This window comes from Betta splendens, chromosome 4 (assembly GCF_900634795.4).
Source record: "Betta splendens chromosome 4, fBetSpl5.4, whole genome shotgun sequence".
Classification (NCBI taxonomy): Eukaryota; Metazoa; Chordata; class Actinopteri; order Anabantiformes; family Osphronemidae; genus Betta; species Betta splendens.
This window is the reverse complement of record NC_040884.2, coordinates 16273297-16293532: the sequence shown is the minus strand read 5'-3', so window position 1 is coordinate 16293532 and position 20236 is coordinate 16273297. Positions and strand designations below refer to the sequence as shown.

Here is a 20236-nt window from a genome sequence, read left to right as displayed (position 1 = left end):
CAGACGTTCAAGTTCCAGTATGATTAAAGTTGGGATGTGTTTGTCTGTAGAGTCATCAAACTTTTTTTTCCCCAGTGACAGTTCATACTCACTCGAAGTTTCACCACAGCATGATGCATTTTGCAACGTTAATAAATACGTAAATAGCAGCTGACACTTTGATTACTCATCATCATTCTGCCTTCATACAATATTGTGCAGAACGTGTATGACGTCACATTAGCGCTTTGTTTTGAGGGACAGGTGGGTTAAAACCTGCATGCGACATAAACACGGGCTGTTTGGAAGTGGGAACTAAACGATTGACTAAAATCAAAGACTGACTGTAAACCTGTTGGACTGCGCTCAAGGCTCCGCTCCGGGTCGGCGCACAGGCCTCGGTGCTGCGCAAAGCTGCGTAAAAGCCGCCAAGGGCGCATTAAGATCGACAAGGGAAATCGCCACAGGACGACCCCCCCCCATGTTGCCATGGGGATAGGAGGCACGCGATGCCAGTGATTCATTCAAAGGCTTTGGTCCCTTTCCATCGCCATCACAGACGAGGCCGTTCAGCGTTCCCGCAAAGTTTCCGAGAAAATTCCTTCCCGTCATCCCGTCAGACCCTCTCATCCGACGGTGTGTGTCACCGTTACAACAGCTGACTTCCTGCTCGCGTCTGGTGGACTCCTCTGTTGACAACAGTTACACCAATAGTCACATTTTCTTCTTAGAGAAAGTTCGCCTCCCCTCGACTCGCCGCCTCGCATCTGTTTTAAAACTACAGTGAAAGAACTTAATGAGGAGTAATTAGTGAGTACCCAATGAGGCGCGGAGGGGGCGTGTCCAACACGGACCCGCTTGGCACTTACACTATATGTGTTTGCGCTCAGCTTGACGGGGACCTTTCAAAGAGGAGACGCGCGGGACCTGTCTGGACTCTGCAGCAACTTGGAGGAGAACCTCAGAAGAAACCAGCATGAACAATGGGTCCAACAGAACCATTGACCCGAGCTGCACGGGCCTACCTCCTCTCGCCATCGACGTCATTGTCAGTGAGTAGACGCGCTTTGGCACCGCAGACTGGCGCGTTGAGCCTCTGGGCTTCGGGTTCCGTGCGGACGGACGGCTGCGCGGCAGTGAACAGAAACCAAAGTGGGGCCCGTGTTGCGTTGAGACTTGATGCTTTTGTGTGAATTCATTCGGCTTTGATCGGAACACTGCGGGACGTTTACAAGTGTTTTTTCGCAGCACAGGAACCAGATTAGTTTTACTTTTGGGTTGTTTGATATTGAATTTAGGGTTGGATCGTCTGTTTCCCTTGCACTTCTAATCAACCATCCTCATAACTGGTATCTGACGTGTTATCTTTATGATCTTATTACCCCTCTATACACAGTGATTCAAACCAAATGCAGGTTTGCATGTATCCACTGTCTTAATGTGTGTGATGAATGTATAGATGTATTGTTTTATTACTGGACAGTTAGTCTATTCTTTGGTTTGGTGAGTTGTGTTGTGTTAATAATATCCTAATGTTTCAGGTCATTACAATAAAAATGTGGTAGCTTAGTTCATTTATGGACTACACCAAGTGAATTGAAATATTAGCCCTGCTGTTGCAAAGTCTTACAACACTGTTCTTGTCTAACATTAGTCTTTTAAAAGCAATGCTTTTTGTTATTCTAACACATTCCCTGTCATTTAAACCCCATTGAATTGAAATGACAGGCTAATCCCATGTCGCGGCATAGCGCAGACAAGTAGGTGGATAAAAGGTTCAGTCTCGTTGGTTGAAAACCCCGTGAACTGATGTTACTCAATGCCTGCGTTGGCGACGCTGTTTTTACGTGTTACACAAACTCCAATTTGTGGAATCTGGATCCGTTTGATTTCAGTGAAAGCGGCCGGACGCTCCACGTGCGGCGCAGATGTGCACAGGCACAGAAGGGTGGAAACATCTGACCATCATTAGGAATTCAGATGAGTTATCTGTTCCTGAACCAAACAAAAGGCACGGTGACCGCCTAGGAAGGCTGATGACGGTGTTCTGACTTCTAATGATGGTGGAGACCAGGACAGGAACTCTGACTTACGGGCAGCGTGGCTCAAACCCTTCTCTCAGCCTCTCCTCCCACTCTCTTTCACTCTGAGCAGAACGGCACAATTCTCATCACCTGCCTTCGTCTGAGACATGTGTTGGAGCCATTTAGCTGTTACCTCATGTTTCAGCTGGAGCTCTTCCTGTGACCGTCATGTACCGCGGTCGTGCACCGACATGCAGAGATGATCCACCGCCACACGAAGAATCCTCGCGCGTCAGAGCTGCGTCACGTCCCGCGGCCTTCACGAATAGACGTGTTTGTCTCGTACAATGATGCATGAGGAAAACACTCTGTGGTTCAGTAAACTCTAAACCTAGAGGTTTTACCCGTCTGCTGTCCTCCATATTTTTACATCCCCACGACAACCGTTTGCCTTTCATTTGCTGCATTCCTGCTTCCACTTATATGGTTTGAATCCTTGCTGACGTTCTGCTGTTTACGTCAAAGAAGTGCCATTGGTGAGAACAAAAGAAAGCACACAGACGCCTTAACCGGCCATTGTAGTCCACTCTTTTATTTTTCCTATTCTATTGTTAGATGGTTGGTCTCACGATGTTGTTTTTTTTCCTTAATTCTAATTATGTTGAGTTGTTTTGTGTAATATGCAGTTTTGATCATCTTTATCTCCTTCATCACAGCTCTGTTAAAAACCTCCAGCTTTAGTCCCTTTTCACCACATCTAATGTTTCTAACATTTCTTGTCCGTCCCTCTCCTCCCTCCCAGAGCTGGACATGTTTGGCATCATCCTGTACTCCCTCCTCACCTTCATGACCCTGGTGTCCGTGCTGGTGTACTTCGAGGAAAGCATTTACATCTATAGGAAAGTGCCCAGTAATAAGAAGAGCGCGACCATCTGGGTGAACGGGGCAGCGCCGGTGAGACAGGCTCTCCGCTAAGACGGGGGTGTCATCCTCAGGGTTAGCGAGTCCTTCGTCTTCACGCGCACTCTCCCTCCCTCTCTTTCAGGTGATTTGCACCATGTCGTGTTTAGGGATGTGGGTCCCCAAAGCCACCATGTTTACTGACATGACATCTGCTTGGTGAGTTGTGTGTGTGTGTGTGTGTGTGTGTGTGTGTGTGTGTGTGTGTGTGTGTGTGTGTGTGTGTGTGTGTGTGTGTGTGTGTGTGTGTTGTCTCTTTTGACTGAGCCGCTGTCTCACCTGCCCGTAGCTACTTCGCCATTGTGGTGTTCAAGTTCCTGATCCTGATGCTGGAGGAGCTGGGCGGCGATGAGGAGTTCCTGAAGCGAGCCGGGAAGCACAAGCTGAAGATCAGCACGGGGCCGTGCTGCTGCTGCTGCCTGTGCCTGCCGCACGTGGCCATCACACGGTAGACACTCCAGCCACACTCACTTTTGTGTAGTTTAAGCAACGTCTCAGGAGAGATGAGCTGCAACCTCACATCCTTGGCAGCAGAACAAAGCTCCAATTAGTCTGAGGAAGCCTTAAGGCGGCGTTTACTAGAACATCATGATAAACCTCAGCACTTACCTTACACTTATCTTGTTTTTCAATCAGGAACACGACTAGTTGAGGTTTGACGCTGTACTGTGCACTAGATTACTGGCAGCCGTGCCATTTGTACAGACGAACTCTACACATCATTTACTGAGCTCTAGGTGCTGGTGCTGTTGGTAAAGTACAGTACTGTATGGGGGGGACTTGGGAAAGCTCACCTGCTCCTCGCTCCACTCTCAGGCTAGTGCACGTTTGGCTCCACTTAGAATGAACGTAGTGTTCTGTACATGCAGTACTCATGACTGGATGCAGTCCACCGGGTGAAAGCCCTCGCAGTCATTGAACCTCTGGACTGGGCGGCATCTGTATGTGGTTGCGGTCCCGTCATGCCCCCGTTGGGTCACAGCTGACTCAACGCCCCATGAACACAATTAAAAAACACGTTAGTAATTTGTATCGAAGGGAAATACTGGTCGTTAAAGCTCCTTTCGCATAAACTGTGCTGGGGAAAGAATTTTCACAACACAACAGCATGATGATGAAGGTGATATGCAAGCCAGGACAGGCTCAGACCTTCAGCATTGATCCTGTGTTCAGTTTCACATCAACACCTCAAATTATGCTCATGAAAAACACATGTGCTTATATAAACCAGGGAAAAACGGGTTTACATAAGCAGGACTGAGCACATTTAAGTACTTTGCTCTTTAACGTACTGTAACTGGACTCTGAACTAGAAGCGGCTGCAGAATAACCAGCAACTGTGAGACTCACCTAAACCCAATAATGATGAGGCCAAGGCCTTTCGGACGTTCAAAACATCCTGCACTAATCAACATCGAGGTCAGCGTCGCGCCAGAGGGGAATCACACAGCGCGGCTTTAGTAGTTATTCAAACAAGGCTAATCTGGGTTTCCCAGCAGATGCCATTAAATGGTTTCCTCCGCTCCACCTACAGGCGCTCGCTCTTCCTGCTCAAACTGGGCTCCTTCCAGTTTGCCCTGCTGAAGATTGTCTTTACCATCCTATCTATTGTTCTGTGGACCAACGGAATCTACGACGTGGCTGATGTGAGTTGGCTTTGCCTGTGGAAAAACACACCTATTTGCTGTGAAATGAGTGAGCCATTAGACGTCATGTTTCAGCATAGCTCGCCTCCAAAAGTCATACATGTATGGCTTTTTTGTAAGTAACTAGAAATAAACATTATTATCAATCATTATTATTAGTAGTATTATCAAACCACAGTAGTTTTCTGTCTCAGTATAAAAATATGCAATGAATGTATTCTACCACCACTGGCTCAGACCAACATTAACCTGGTTGCATGTAAATGCATGTTTTCTGTGCTAATCTGGCAACTGCCATCTCCTGGATTATACAATGGATACTTGGGATTTCAGCTCATTTAGATAAAAGTCAATAACAAATGACTCACCATTGATATTTTCATTTTCATTTGTTGTTTTCCTTAGCAGTGTCTCACTTGGACTGTGTACTCATGCTCATTCTCTTTCGACCCTGTGTGTTTTAGTTGACAGGACCTGCTGTTTGGATCAACTCATTCGTCGGCATCTTGACAATCATAGCTCTGTGGCCTGTGTCCCTATTGTTCAAAAACCTGCAGGAAGCCCTACGTTCTCACAAGATCGTCCCCAAGTATGCAATGTACCAGGTGAGATGCTGGCTGTGAATGCAAGCAACACGTGGCCATAATCAGACTGGGTCCGGTTGGGAAGTGAGTGCTGAATGTTAATACAAGTTAGATAAATATTGGGATGTTTCGTTTCTGTATTCGAAGCATTTGAAACCATTGAGATACGATATTTGTGGTGAGTTTGAGCCAAGTGTTGGATCTCTGTGCCACTGTGGTCAAAAATGTAGTCACAGCAAGTTCAACCTTGACCTGTGACCTGTGACGCTTGTGAATGAATAGTGTTGAAACGCCATTGGCAGAAAATACATATTAGCACGATTAGTTACACCTGACAACTTCTTGTAGCTTGATTCCTAGATAGTGTTTTTACAAGGTATTCTAGTGTTTTGTTTATTATTCTTAACAGTATACGTGTGTGTTCATCTGTGCAGCTGGTGCTGATTTTGAGCCAACTGCAAACAGGTATCATCAACTCCTTGGCTTTCAGTGGAGTCATTGCCTGTGTCCCACCTTTCCCTGGGCCAGTCAGAGGATACAGTGAGTCCACATCTACCTAGTCATTACATGCATTTATTTGTTCCATAAGCAATGAGTGAGTGTGATTAAATGCTCATTTGATTGTAATTCTCCCTCTCTTACCCCTGCTTCCTGTATGTTCTGCCCCACAGTGATCAGTCAGCAGCTGTTAATCCTGGAAATGTTTATCATAACGCTTGTAACGCGCATGCTGTATCGACGGCAGTACGATCCCATACCGGCAGAAGAGGCATATAATGACATGATGTAATCACAAAGCTGCAAATGTGTATGTGTTTTTTTGTAATTTCTTGTGTTTTTTTAATTAAAAGATTATATAACTAAACACAAACACAACTTATCTAGTGTGTTCAAAACTGCATTGAGCTTGCAATGCATAGTTTTCTAATTCCATAAAATAGTGCTGGTGTAATTGTAATTCTAAGTCAATTCAGACTTTTAACACTTATTTGTGTATTTTTCTATTTCTTTAATATTATCCACTTCAAACATACAAGTTATCAAACTGAAAGCGTACTTCCGCTTTTCTGCCGCTAGGTGGTAATAGAGAATAAAAAGCAAGGCCACGGTATTATTTTCACCTGTTTCTGTAGCAGGCGACAAACCAGCGCCCACGTACAGTAGGCAAGCACGTGCGTAAAACATACTTCCTGCCTATAAGCTCACACGCAAACCTCACAGGCTGTGTATCAATGAAACGTTGCATGTATCCACGGTAATGGCCGCAGATAAACACGGTTACGTCGATGGCATTGATTGACTCGCCGTCACCCAATTGAGTTGTTGCCTTGTCTCATTTCCGGGTTTTAGACCAATCACGGCGATGCATCAACCAGCGCGTGCCAAGTGCGGTTGAGCAGAGACTTTCGGTACATTGCGTTCAGACGTAAAGCCGGCGCTTAAAGCCCGGAGGTTCCAATATTGTTTTTCAAAATAAAACGTGCCCATTACCAACACTTCTATTTGCGTTCACCTTAAATAACCTTGTTTCTTAATGGTTTTGTGTTAATCAGAAGATACAGAGGTGATCTCAGGCTCTTTTTAAATTACATCATATATATGGGATATATATATATTATATATATATATATATATATATATATATATATATATATATATATATATATCAAAGAAATACCAATAAAATATATAATATATATATATATATATATATATATATATATATATATATATATATATATATATATATATCTCTATATATATATCTATATATATTATATATATATATATATTATATATTTTATTGGTATTTCTTTGATGCCTTAAACTTGACCTACTGTTTTCAAGAAAACTTTATTAATCCCAGAGGAAAATTATTTTGCACACACACACACATCTAATTACTAGCTAAAGTTTGATTATACATGTTATTGCATCGATGAAGATTAACCCTTACAGAGAGAGGATAATAAGTTTTAACACGGCAAACACTAATCTTATGCGTAATTAGTATGATTAATGATTAGCAATAGTATATATTCATATATCCCTAGTTATAATGTTTAGCTTAGGTTTTTATTTTCTAATAGTCAGCTGTTGATGCAATTTCCCCCTTGTCAGACTAATAAAGGTATTCCTATTCTTGTTCTTATGACACAGCTTTTACTAGTATTTACAAATATATTTATGGCATTATTATGTCATACACCTAAGAGTAAATAATAATTAATAGAGTAATTACAAGCTTTGTAGGAGTTACTACATGATTTTCAAGTAAGCAGGATTTATTCCTCCAGCACTTTCAACATTAGCAGCAACAATTTGTTTTATTTTGAAAATCGTAACAGAAAGTCGCAGGTTAACCAGACCAACTCGACTGCGGAGCTGTCTGTGGGTCCATCGATGTAGATCCAGGAAGCCCTACCAGGCCACAATGTTTCTACCTTTTCGCACAGCCGCATGGACATCTATTTATCGTGTCGCCCCGTAGCCACTGCAGGACTGCGAGCCGGGACACATGTGGACCCGCAGGGAGGAGGACCGTCAGCTTCAGCGCCGATAAAATGGTGTTTGTTGTGTTCTGACTCCCAGTGAAGCGTTCCCATCCTGGCATCACCACTAAACTTTCAAAATGAGGATCTTCGCGTATCTCCTGAAAAACACTAACCCCAAAATCGAGTATTACTCGAGATTCTCTCCGTCGCCGCTCTCCATTAAGCAGTTTTTGGATTTCGGTGAGTAACAGATGTGTCATCCTCTAAATGAAAGGGGGGCAACAGGAGGGCCTCGTTGTGGCCCTGGGTTGTCTTGAAACTTAATACTCTGTTGGGGTCTATTTGCTATTTGAGTGCGGTGTTTACTTCTAGTGGCCCGCACGTAAACACAAACAGCCGACGGCCGCCGCCGTCACAGCTTTTGTTTGCCTGCAGGTGCGTCCATGCGCTCAGGCGCCGCACGTTCCCAGCTCACCTTACCCACTGTTCACCCACTTATCACTCAGCTGGAGCTTTAGCCCGAGTCATTGCAGTGACAGCTCCAACAAATAAAACTCAAGTCTGAAGGGCAAATTTAAGCTTGTATTGTTTTATGCATTGCTGGGATTTTGCGCCAGACTCCAAACACAGCGTCCCGCTTGATAACCGCCCGCCGCGCTCCGGGCGCGTCTCAATCCGAGTCCGGCTGAACGCCGTCCCCTGTGCTGCGTCAAGGGTCCTCGCGGCTGTGGACTGGGGCGTGAAGTGCAGGAAGCAGCGACCCTTGTGTGGAGGAAGGCGCCTCTTGTCAGCAGTAATTGTCTCGGCCAGAGGGCAACAGGGCAAAAGTATATCAGGGAGCATCCAAGGTCCACTTGCTGGTGCAGCCTGCGTCGTTCCAGGGCTGAGTCACTAATTGTCGGTTTCACTACCCTGTTCTTTTGTAGTTTACGACGCCTCCTTTTGTGTCGCTGATAATAAGACATTCCCTTATCATCCTGGCTGAGAGTATATTTTTTATCACCATAAAGATAGATGCAGTGTTGAGGTCAATCAGAGGTCGTCACCGCACAAAAGGCTTCCTGTGGCACAAAGCTGCACTTTGTTTCTCTGTTGTTTGATATACTGACAGTTTGCAATTGTTCCCGAACCTGGAAACAATTTCATCTACAGACTTTTGATTGTGTTGGGTGTTGACAAATAACCAGGCTGATGACCTGGCGCACGTTGCTCATTGTGTGAATTACGTTTTGCCTGAGTCGGTTATGTAGAAATGCGAAGCTGGCTTCCTGTATGAGATAAATCCCCTCCGGCACCTCTCGCAACTCCTCTCTTCTGTCTCGGCCGGAACCACGAGATTCACGGTTTCCTTGTAAATACACATGCGCGCGTATTTGAACTCTGACACAGTTTTCCTGATTTAGGCGACGCGCGTCACGGCGGTGGATGAAATGGATCAAGACGCACTGTTGACTGTCAATAAAACTGTAGGGGCTCAAAAGTTAATGGACGAACTGACGTGTGCAGTGTAATTAAACGCGAGGCCAAGAGACAAAGTGAAACCCAGTCTGCTTTGATTCATTTCACACAAAAACCCCTTGGTTCAGTAAATGTTTTTTATCAGACAGCACCTCCCATTTAGCGGCAGGTGAATAGCTAATAGAGATCTAAGGATGAACACAGATGCACCTGCCTCTATTTTTAAGGCCCTCCTTCATCCACAGCAGCTTTGATGCTCCTCTCCACCTGTGTGGACGATGAACCAAATACCAGTTTCGTCCATGCCAGATGTCTGATTTAATTCGCTTTACACTTTACTGTGCCAGTATCCTGAGTCTCTCCTTCCACAGCCCAAAATCAGGTTACCTGATAAGTGAAAGAGGAGCACGGTTCTGTAACGCCTGCTCCTTCGTCTCTCAGGCAGGGACAACGCCTGTGAGAAGACGTCCTACGTTTTCCTGCGCAAGGAGCTGCCTGTGCGACTGGCCAACACCATGAGAGAGGTCAACCTGCTGCCGGACAAACTGCTGAGTCAGCCCTCCGTTAGGCTGGTCCAGAAATGGTGAGCGCCGCCCGCGGACGCGAACGTCTCCGCTGGGCCCAGTATCAACACGTGTCCTTTGGTTGGCTCGGTTCCCTTAGGTACATGCAGAGCTTCGTGGAGCTGCTGGATTACGAGAACCGAAAGCCCGAAGACCCTCACGCTCTGAACGAGTGAGTGAACGTGGCCTTGATTAATGATTCGCCATAGGTGTAGACTAAGTACAACATGCAGCTGTCTTTATGAGCACGGCTCATCCCCTCAGTGGAGACACATGTCTGCTGCCTGTCCAGATAACAGCCAGTATTTATCCTAAATCCACGCTCACCTGACTCTTAATCTGTTTGTTCCCAACATTTCCTCAGACCCAGGACATGTTACTGCTGATATTAAGCTTGATATTCATCATGACTCTGCGCTTTTGCTTAACTTCAGAATAGTAAATAGAACGTGTCCATGCACGCACGGTGCTGTTCATCACACGCAGAGTGCACCATTATCACCGATCTCCACTTGATTCATGCCTTAGTTTCCTGGACCTGCTGATCGAGATCCGCAACCGCCACAACGACGTGGTCCCGACCATGGCTCAGGGGGTCATCGAGTACAAGGAGAAGTTCGGCTTCGACCCCTTCATCAGCAGCAACGTCCAGTATTTCCTCGACCGCTTTTACACCAACCGCATCTCCTTCCGCATGCTAATCAACCAGCACAGTGAGTCCCGGAGCTGGAAGCGGCTCCGGCGCATCAAAAGCAGTAAAAGCGGCCTCCTGGTGTTTGTTTGTTACTCATGTTCGCCTCCTGCCTCCGCGTGCAGCTCTCCTGTTCGGTAACGACACCAACCCCGCTCACCCAAAGCACATAGGCAGCATCGACCCCACCTGCAACGTGTCCGAAGTCGTCAGAGGTGAGAGGAGCGTGCGCGAAAATCGCCTGCTGTTGCAGTCGCGGCAGTTTGTTTGAGGAAGTATATCGGCTTTGAGCAGTGACACATTAAACACAGCTCAGGTCCTTGTGATCGTCAGAATATAAATATACGTTGTGATGTTGTGATTGACCTCCTCCATCAGATGCCTATGACACGGCCAAGATGCTGTGCGAGAAGTACTACTTGGCCGCTCCTGACCTCAAGATTGAAGAATTCAACAGTAAGAACCGTTCTGCTTCTACGCAACAGTCCGACCGCGCGCGCGCGTCCAAATAAATATTCCTTCCTCTAATTTGCTGCAGGGCCGTGAACGTTGCGTTTTGCTACTAAGATAATCAGTCTGTGGAGAATCCATATTTAGCATTGGTGTCTTGTGTTTAAATATAACTGGCGCCGTGTGTGTTTCCAGTGAAGGCCCCTACAAAGCCCATCCAAGTGGTGTATGTGCCCTCTCATCTGTTCCACATGCTGTTTGAGCTCTTCAAGGTAAAGCGCGCTGGGATGCAATTAAGCCGTAATGTGACTGTAAATCGGAGAAGACGCCGGGTTAATTAAGTCCGTGTTTGCAGAACTCGATGAGAGCCGCCGTGGAGCTTCACGAAAACAATAACGACGGACTGCCGCCAGTGAAGGCAAAAGTGACTCTGGGTAAAGAGGACCTCTCAATAAAGGTAAATTAAAGGCGCTTTCACCCACAGCAGCATCAACATGAAACATTAGTGGCATTTTAAAACCCCTTTCCACCTGTTTGCTCCAGATCAGTGACCGAGGCGGAGGAGTTCCTCTGAGGAAGATAGACCGCCTGTTTAACTACATGTACTCCACTGCCCCTACGCCGAGTCTGGAGCCAGGAGCCGTCCCACTGGTGCGCGCTCGCGTTAATCGAACCCGTACTGGCCTTTAATGTGTGTGTGGCGAGCGAGTCTTACTGTGCTTCTCTCCCACGCGTGTGCAGGCTGGCTTTGGCTACGGTCTGCCCATCTCCAGGCTCTATGCCCGCTACTTCCAGGGGGACCTGAAGCTGTACTCCATGGAGGGCGTCGGCACCGATGCTGTCATCTATCTGAAGGTAGAACGTTTGATCCGTAGTCTGTTGCCCAACGTCTAATGATGCAACCACGAGGTTCTAGCACTAATATTGCAACAAGACGCTTGCCTCACGTGATGCAAACGGTGCTTTCGGGAATGGGACAGCGATGGGGTTTCCCCACCGGCTCACCGCTTTTTGCTCCTCCGTCTCAAGGCGCTGTCCAGCGAGTCCTTCGAGCGCCTGCCCGTCTTCAACAAGTCGGCGTGGCGCCATTACAAGACCAGCGCCGAGGCCGACGACTGGAGCAACCCCAGCAAGGAGCCCCGCGACGCCAGCAAGTCCACATACAAAGCCAACAGATAACTGATAACCCCCCCCCCCCCCGCTGGGACCAGAGCGCCCGCACCCTGCCTGGGGCGTGATGATGGAACGTTGCCCTTGGGTCAACGCTCGCTTTGGGAATTTGACTTTTACATTCCGGGGGTCAACACTCTGGAACAGATGGATGACCTCGACTTAAATCTGAACCCAATGGCAATGAGCTTCATCAGCGTAGCTTTGGTTGTTGTGACGTTAACAGTGGGTCTCCCTAGTTACCAGCCTCCTCCATCCCTGCTGTACAAACCTGTTAAAAGAACCTGGGTATTTTAGTACTAGATTCCATTTTCTCTCCGCTACTTCGGCCTGAACTCATCGCATCGCTGTAACCTCATCCCGCTGTCTCTTGCGCGGTCTGGCCTGCCGGTTCGCTGCCCAGACTGCTGCTCCCCGTGGCTAAAAGCGCTGTGCTCTGCTGACTGCGTGTTTTTCTCGCCACCAACACAGGCCTGTATTCGGTTTCTCCCTCTAAAACACAAGCACAGTCCGGGGGGGTGAGTTTCAGTGTGAATGGGGGGAGGAGCAGGCTCCATTCCCTTCCTTCGGGAGACGCTTTTGAGTCGAAGCACAATCAGGGCCAGCGTGTCGCTTTGTGGTGAGGACTTGTTTGGGTGGCAGGCACTTATTACTGAGAAAATTATATCTCTGCCCCAAGAATAATTGGAAAAATTGCACCAGGATGTGAAAGCCAGGGTTTAAATTTTATGCCACAGTTACTTGAAGAATCCTATACCAAGTTATTTTCCAGCGCATTTCAGCCTTCTTTAACTTTACTCATGGAAGCAAACCCACGCAGACTGTTAACGAGCAGCGCTGCCTCTCGCTGACCCTGGTTGTACGACGACTAAAGGCCAACGCGCCCGCTTTGCCTGTTCAGCAGCTTCACCGGCTCCAGCTCCACGGGCCGGACAGGAATTGATCTGATGCATCTAATACGGTCGCTTAAAGTGGCATTAGCTAATTACATGCACTTTTAGCGTGTGTGTGTGTGTGTTGGAAGACGGCACTTTTATTTTGTAGTGATGAACAAAGAACGACGGCTAGGAAATGCAGGCGGAATATAGAGCTGATTTTTAAACAAAGACTTCAAAGGTTAATGGAGTACTTGCACTTTTTTTATTTTCACAGTCCAATAGAACATTTAAATTAAATGTTCCTGGACAGACTTATTTCTTTTTATTTATCCAGTTGAGGAGTAAATTTTTAATAAAGCTGGCAAAGTAGTTGAAGTAGCCAAGCTCCAAACCACTGAACTGTATCAGTGCACTTTACCACCTTTATAGAGATTCTTAATCAAGGATGTATTTGTCGATCAGCACTTTATACTGTAACAGCTTTATTTTAGAGCTAGCTACTGAAAAAGACCAAGCTTTCATCCAACACGGCCCAAACCCAGTAGAAGAGTTGGTTGAGACTGGCCGATGGGGGTGTCAGCATTCTGAAGTGACTTCCTTTTCTCATCTCTTGTAGCGCTGCCCGATGTGAAACGAGTGTAGACGGAGACGTTTGAAAGACGCTTCCGCGTGGAGAGTTTCCTCGTCCCGAATGTCCTTCGTTTCGCAGGCACAACTCTTTAAGATTTCACCCACGGTGTCATGACCTGCTGTAAATGAAGCGTTGTGCTTTAAGCTCAACACGTTTCATACGTGGTCTCTCTCATTGAACAGCTAGTGATCTCTGTAGATTAATGTAAAATAGACGCCAGAGGAACTTCAACCTTCAGTAGTTCAGTAGACTGTCTCTCTGGTTCTGGTGTTTTAGAGAATACTCCTTGTTTACCTGCGTGTGATGTCTTTGCAGCCAGTGTGGAGTGATTGTGTTTCTCATCCAGCTTAAACAAAGTGTCACTGTGGAGGCATTCGTGCAAACGTTCACAAATAGCAACACCAACACGGTAATAGAGCAGTCTAATCTGATTCAGCATGAGATCAACGTACAGTCACTCAGTATTGTCGAGACTGACAATAAAAATAATTGCTGTTGTGTGTGTGTGTTTGTGTGATTCATCTGATATTTTGTACTTGATTAAAAATTTTGGCATTTCATTTACATTCAGTTACAGCATTTTTATTTATATATCAAGCCAGTTTAACATTAAGATAAAAAACACATTGTTTGTACATATAGTGCAGATTAACATGTAGTGCCTACAGGACGTTGTCTCTACATTGCATTATTGGTTTTGTTCAGGTGGAAGAAAGGTTTTGCTCTGGTTCAGACCTGAGCAGAACACTGGTTACATACATGTGTAATAAGAGCAAAGAAAACAGTGGGGCTGAGTATTTGCTGTTGAAGACGCCTGGAGGGTTCGGCTGTTGTGTATTTCAAGTATCACCAGTGTCCTGGGGAAAGGCTGCATCACCGGGGTTGCCAGGTTTGCAAAAGACCGACCTACCGTGGAAAGCATGGCTTCTTAAGGTGGAATTTCATGTGTTTTTTTCCTACTCGTGTGACGTGAATACTAATTGGAGAGATTCCATTTACTCAAGTGCAGACGTGGTTTCATCCTCAGACTTACTTTACATTCAAGAAGAATCAGCACAATCATGTTTTGGGGGGTTTTAAGAAGCATATTACAGATTAGACTTGGATCTTTATAGGCTTCATTTACCAGCTTTAATTTGATGAAACCATGCTGTTTAATCAAAGTTAAAAGAAACCTCCTTTTCCATATTTACTTTCGCTCAAATGTACTTTTCATTTGTCAGAAAGTTCATTTTTGATTTAAAGTCATTATTGCGGGAACAACAAAGAGGAAGAAACAGTGTTTCTACTGCGTATTTTATGTTCAGTGTCAGTTTATGGTTGAATGATGCAAACTAGTGTTGACTGTGTATGAGCTAAGAGGCGCCCACAACTTCTACAAGCTGTTAGTGCTGAACTGGGATCTGTTCATACGACCGTTGTCGGACACGGCGCTCCTGCGACGTCGTGCCCTTTCACATCTAACGATGACAAATTACAGAACGTCTCGACGTCGCTACAGAGAAAATGCTAAACTAAACAGAACAGGACAAAAACAGCGGCGTGACATAATGAGCAGGTTGTACGAGCAGCCTCCATCAGCGTGGACCGTCCAGAGCAAAAGACGCTGGACGGGAGGTCGGACACTTACGTGTGAGGCCGCGTCCTTTCTTCGTCGCCCTCGTCTCCGCTCTGTTGTCCGGGCAACGGCAGCAGGTGGCCTGGGTCCACGTCTCCCATGATCACCATCGGCGTTGCGTATCGGCAACATCCTTGAGCGGAGCTGTTCCAATATCCAGCCAGTGTTTGTAGGTGTGTGTGTGTGTGTGTGCGTGTGTGTGCGCGTGTGCGCGTGTGTGTGTGTGTGTGTGCGTGTGCGTGTGTGTGTGTGTGTGTGCGTGCGTGCGTGGGCAGGTGTGCCTGTTTACTTTTCATCCTCGTCGCCTTCACTCATGCTGCTTATGGAGGCCGTGGCGCCTTTCGGGGAGGCCGGGGGCGACGGCCGGGCGGCGTGCCACCGGGCGATGGGGGACGGGGGCGACGGGGAGCGCACGGGCGACAGTTCGTGGGGGGGGCTGCTGCAGGGCGACTCCCGGGGCGACAGAGCGTAGGACAGCATGCGCCCGCTGCGCTCCTGAAACACCTGTTTCTGTACAGGAAGGAGAAAAAGGCCTTAGACCCCGGCACAGATCCTGCTCCCACTCTTATCTCACGAGGCTCACCCAGGTCCCGTCTGGGCCGAAGAGCTCCAAGAAGTTGCCGATAAACTCCCTGGATTTCTCCTCCCACTTCTGGATGAGGTCATGGCTCTTCTCCTCCACGCGGTAAACGAAATGCTTGCTCTTCTCCTCGACCGTGCGGACCTTCTCCTTCATCCGGTCCACTTGGTTCTGCAGCCGGTACTTCTTCTCCTGAGGGCTCAACAATGGAGACTAATGACACCCAGTTAAGCGGTTCGACAGACGCGGCGGCGGGTGCCGGACGCGGCCTTACGTTGATGTAGCTGACGTTGAGCTCCTTGGCGGTGTAGCCACGCTGCAGGTTGCGCCGGGCGTAGACGTCGTAGTCGCGGACGATCCTGGTGATGATGTCCGACGTGGAGATCCCCTCCGTGCGTTGCGTGGGCACAAACATTCCTAACCCGCACACGAGCACAGGCCGTGAGAACCCACGGCGAAACCCGCTTCGTCAACGCGGCTCCCTGTTTGCAGGGTGTTACAGTATTTACTGACCCGCCTCCTTGATGTGTTTGTAGACGTCCTCGCTTCCTGCCGACGAGTATGGGATGTCGTCGTGGGCCACGAAGTCGATCTGGGGAGCAGTCGTAGGGCAGAACGCGGGTGAGAATTCAGAGAGCAGTGGTTGAAGCAGTGGGTCGCACTCAGGCGTACGCACCTTATGCGTTTCCAGGAACTCGGGTGTGAGCGTCCAGGGCGCGTCTCTTAGGACCTCGTCCACGTAGCGGCAGTGCCTCAGCGCTTCGTAGCGCTCCAGCTCCGTCATGACTGTGAAGCCTTTGTACTTATGGGTCAGCTCGTCGCTGCACACTGCTCCGGGAACAAAGTCGGACGAGTTAGAGACCGTGTCACGGGTCGCGTGCGTGCGTGCGTGCGTGCGTGCGTGCGTGCGTGCGTGCGTGCGTGCGTGCGTGCGCGCGCGCGCGTGCGTGCGTGCGTGCGTGCGTGCGCGCGCGTGCGTACGTGCGTGCGTGCGTGCGTGCGTGTGCGTGTGCGTGTGCGTGTGCGTGTGTGTGTGTGTGTGCGTGTGCGTGCGTGCGTGTGTGTGCGTGTGTGTGTGTGTGTGTGTGTGCGTGTGTGTGTGTGTGTGTGTGCGTGCGTGCGCTCTCCTGCTGTACCTCCTACTATGAGGTAGGTGTTGGGGAAGAGGTTCTTGGCCTGCATGAGGGCGCGGGCGTGTCCGGAGTGGAACAGGTCGAAGATCCCATCTGCGTAGACTCTGACGGGTCGGTCCACTGCAAGCGAACGGCGGTTCAGATACTGGCTGCTCGGAGCGAACGACCTCGTCAACGGGAGGCGTACCGCACGTACCTGGGGTGCCTCTGCGGGCCTGAGCGATGGTGAGCTTCTCGTGGGGCGCGCGGCAATCGCAGCTGGTCTCCCTGGCGAAGATGGCGGGCTCGGTCAGCGTCTGACCCGGAAAGAGGGGGAGGGAGAGACTTTAGAGGAGCGGCGAATGGAAGACGGAACCTGTAGGTTCACCCCACGGCTGGAGTCACCTCCGTCACTGACCACAGCCGAGGTGCAAGCGTTACAGGGGACGGAAGGTGAGTACAGGTGTCTGATCATATAAACAATGGGATGAAGGACGTCATACTTGCTTAAGCGATATCAAGGTTAACGTCTTTCTGTGCCATGTGTTGACTTTGGAGACGAGCGCCGAATCTCATTCGCGCCCGCGAAACGGGACCTGAGTCAGCGCGGAGCCGAAAGCCGTGGGAGTGCGAGAGCGGCGGGCGCGGAATAACGGCCACAGACTCGGCCTCCGCTCCGGAGCAGACGAGAGGCCCGGCGTCGACGGGTCCTCCAGGGAAAAGCACCAGAACCCGGCACCAGAACCCGGCACGAGAGCCGCTTAAAAATCGGTGCAGGTTCGGAGAGAGGCGGATGAAACCGAGCTCCGACATGAACCGCATCATCGTTTACTACAAAGCACCGCTCGCTGCACTTTCACGGCGTTGGCTATTCTATTAGCTGACATCTCAACTTCTCACGGACTGCCTCAGCGGCCGGAGTCGGCCAATCAGCGCGCTCGCCGCCCGTCGCTCCACGGACTCGCTCGCAGCTGAGGGGTAGATACAAACATTTAGCACAAAGCAGATGGTGATGCTCGGACCCACTGAGCGGCAGCAGACGGGACTATTAGGACGAGTGGCGTGAGCGCGCTCCGTGGAGTCCCACTCTGGCACAAGCAAACAACATCTGGCATAAGGAGGGATTAAAACTGAAAAATAAATATATATATATAAAGATAAACACGGGGGCAGAGGGGCATGAGGAAACAACAACAATGACAAAGATGAGACCAGAGAGAGGATGGGGTAAAGACAAGGCAAAGATGGAGAGTTTGGAGCAGAGGCAAACAGGGGCCAGGATGAGGAATTACACCAGGGGAGAACAGAGGAGCGTCTCCAAACACAGGAGGCTCTCAGTGCCCGCTGCTGCAATGTCCTTCCAGCAGGACATCCGTACTACAGGATGCTCCGCTCCTCTGTTCGTCAGCACGCACGGAAACAGACCCTGTCCACTCTGCATTCCGAGCATCTCCTCCTGCCTCCCGTTATAGGGGATCAATTTCACATCACAGGAGAAGGCAGGACCCTTTGTCCTCCTCCCTCCCGCTCACACTCACTCCACTCAAGACACCTATAATGAGGGCGACGCACAGATAGGTGGCCTACCGTCCGGGGATGCGGGCAAGTGTGTTCGAGCTCCTCCATTATTCCCAAAGACTCATGGGATGCGGCGTTGGTCCCTCGGTTATGTGACTCAGCATCAGTGAGACGCTGCCAGTCTCCCGAGCGCTGTCTCTTTCCTCTTTGCTCTATTCCCCCGCCCACTCCCTGTTCTGCCTCTCTGTTGTCCCCTCTCCTCCTCCTCCTCCTCCTCCTCTCTGAGCCGCTGCTGCAGAGAAAAGGAGGCAGTGAAGAGGTCTCACTCTGCTGGCTTTTCTGGCGACACAAAAGGAATAGAGCATTGTTTTATCTATGCTGCTGTATTCAGTTTGCTAGCGCTTGTTTAAACTGTCCGCCCAAGTAGATGCATTGCAAATAAGCCTGTCACAAATATCCAAGCTCCAGCGAACCAGTGGACAAATGTACAAAATCAATCAGTCATATGTTTAGGTCATTCTTCGATGACTATGTGTAGTTTTATATAAAGACTATTTAGTTGCGCCCCACGTTAGACGTATAAAAATGTATGTTACTTAGTCTGAATTTGTGCGTTTGGCTTCTCGTTTGTTGTGAGATGTTAGTGAGTCGTTGTGTAAATATGCGATCTCTGCTCCTACAACGCCTCTCAGCTCAGCTAACGGTGAGCCTTCGCCATGGCGACGGAGAAGAGGAGAGAGCTGCGAGGATTATCCAATCAGGGGACAGCTACTCCAGTCCAGCAGCACGGACGCTGATGATTGGTGGAGTCCACGGTGGTCCAACTGTCGGCGTGGATTCGAAGCAACAAGAGAGCTTAAAATACTGGGCTACTATAATATGTTAGAGTATCGTCATTAAATTGTTGCTTGTACAATATAATAAGTACAATATAAACAGATCTTGGGGCAATTGTTCCTGCTAGATATTGGAGCTAAACAGGAAACCTTTTAGAAATCCCTTCACTGAAAATATTTTCCATCTAAAAAGTAGTTTTAGTTGTAAAGCCAGTGTTTCTTACCTTCGCCAGAGCTTTTCCACAGTACAGAGACGCGCAACAGGAGCGCTCTTTACGACGCCGTTTCGCCATGGGTATGGTTTATGTTTTCGTCCAGAAAACATAAAAAATAAAAATAAAAAATATATCTATATAGAAATGCGGTTTCTTGCCTGTTCTTCTGAAGCTCCCGTCTTTGTCTCAGCACAAATGCGACAGAGCGACTGTTATCGAAGGACAGATGAGCGATTCATCAGAGACGAGCTGGTAACAGTGGAACACAGCCATGAACAAACCCCACTGCGGAGGGTCTTTCAAGTTCTTTTCCAATCTGCAATTTATAGATAATGTTGAAAAGCCTCCCACCCCCAAAAAGGAGGTGTTTGTAGTAAAAAAAATCCAAAACGGGCACAGAGGACAGAACCTCCTTTGTGCTGTGATTGTTGGACGCGCTGTACTGTCTCTGTGGTCCCCAAATCTGGGACAGGAGGCTATTGTGTCCCCACTGTACCACTGGTTGCTATGGAAACGAGGTTTTCTTTGGAGTTACACGTGCACTAACAACTGTGATCCTATAATTTGAGGATCTACTGTATATAGAGGTATGTAATGTCACCTAAACAGAAAGACTCGAATAAACAACGTTTAACCTTTACCACTACTTTTTTCATTAAATGTATTATCATACACAATCATGTACTAAATTATTAAGTGTGAGTCCGCATTAAATTATAAAATATGTCACGCACAGTAAAACCTCGTGTATGGTCTGTAACAGTAAACAGCTTTATATGGTCCAACAGTGCCACCGTGTGGACAAAGGGTAGAGAGTGCATTATCTTA

General features: G+C 48.1%; 3 protein-coding genes across 7 annotated transcripts; 2 read left to right on the top strand and 1 right to left on the bottom strand.

Annotated features, from left to right (window-relative positions):
* The first annotated feature begins 862 nt into the window (after positions 1–862).
* On the top strand, positions 863–6508 carry slc51a (solute carrier family 51 subunit alpha). Its single transcript, XM_029149042.3, has 8 exons — positions 863–1031; positions 2806–2957; positions 3049–3122; positions 3253–3411; positions 4498–4609; positions 5074–5214; positions 5628–5733; positions 5865–6508. The coding sequence occupies exons 1-8, from the start codon at positions 956–958 to the stop codon at positions 5981–5983; spliced, it is 939 nt and encodes a 312-aa protein (XP_029004875.1). The 5' UTR covers positions 863–955; the 3' UTR covers positions 5984–6508.
* Positions 6509–7551: 1043 nt separating this feature from the next.
* On the top strand, positions 7552–14027 carry pdk3a (pyruvate dehydrogenase kinase, isozyme 3a). Of its 2 annotated transcripts, XM_055508089.1 has the most exons (12): positions 7552–7928; positions 9588–9729; positions 9810–9881; positions 10238–10422; positions 10526–10615; positions 10779–10856; positions 11046–11122; positions 11206–11307; positions 11394–11501; positions 11592–11705; positions 11880–12000; positions 13515–14027. In XM_055508089.1, the coding sequence occupies exons 1-12, from the start codon at positions 7826–7828 to the stop codon at positions 13538–13540; spliced, it is 1218 nt and encodes a 405-aa protein (XP_055364064.1). In that variant the 5' UTR covers positions 7552–7825; the 3' UTR covers positions 13541–14027. The 2 variants fall into 2 exon arrangements, with proteins under 2 accessions (XP_055364064.1, XP_029003384.1); XM_029147551.3 differs by having other exon boundaries at positions 11880–14027.
* Positions 14028–14095: 68 nt separating this feature from the next.
* pcyt1ba (phosphate cytidylyltransferase 1B, choline a) lies at positions 14096–19870 on the bottom strand. 4 transcript variants are annotated; one of them, XR_003785636.3, is made up of 9 exons: positions 19418–19870; positions 17057–17156; positions 16864–16980; positions 16404–16555; positions 16241–16319; positions 16002–16144; positions 15731–15919; positions 15021–15657; positions 14096–14965 (listed from the first exon to the last, which is right to left on the bottom strand). XR_003785636.3 is itself a non-coding variant. In XM_029147554.3 (9 exons), exons 2-9 carry the CDS (start codon positions 18463–18465, stop codon positions 15433–15435), a joined length of 1059 nt encoding a protein of 352 aa, XP_029003387.1. In that variant the 5' UTR covers positions 18466–19181; positions 19418–19870; the 3' UTR covers positions 14096–15432. The 4 variants fall into 4 exon arrangements, 3 of the variants coding, with proteins under 3 accessions (XP_029003387.1, XP_029003388.1, XP_029003386.1); XM_029147554.3 differs by adding an exon at positions 18412–19181 and having other exon boundaries at positions 14096–15657; XM_029147555.2 differs by adding an exon at positions 18427–19181 and having other exon boundaries at positions 14096–15657; positions 19418–19869.
* Between the last annotated feature and the right edge of the window lie 366 nt (positions 19871–20236).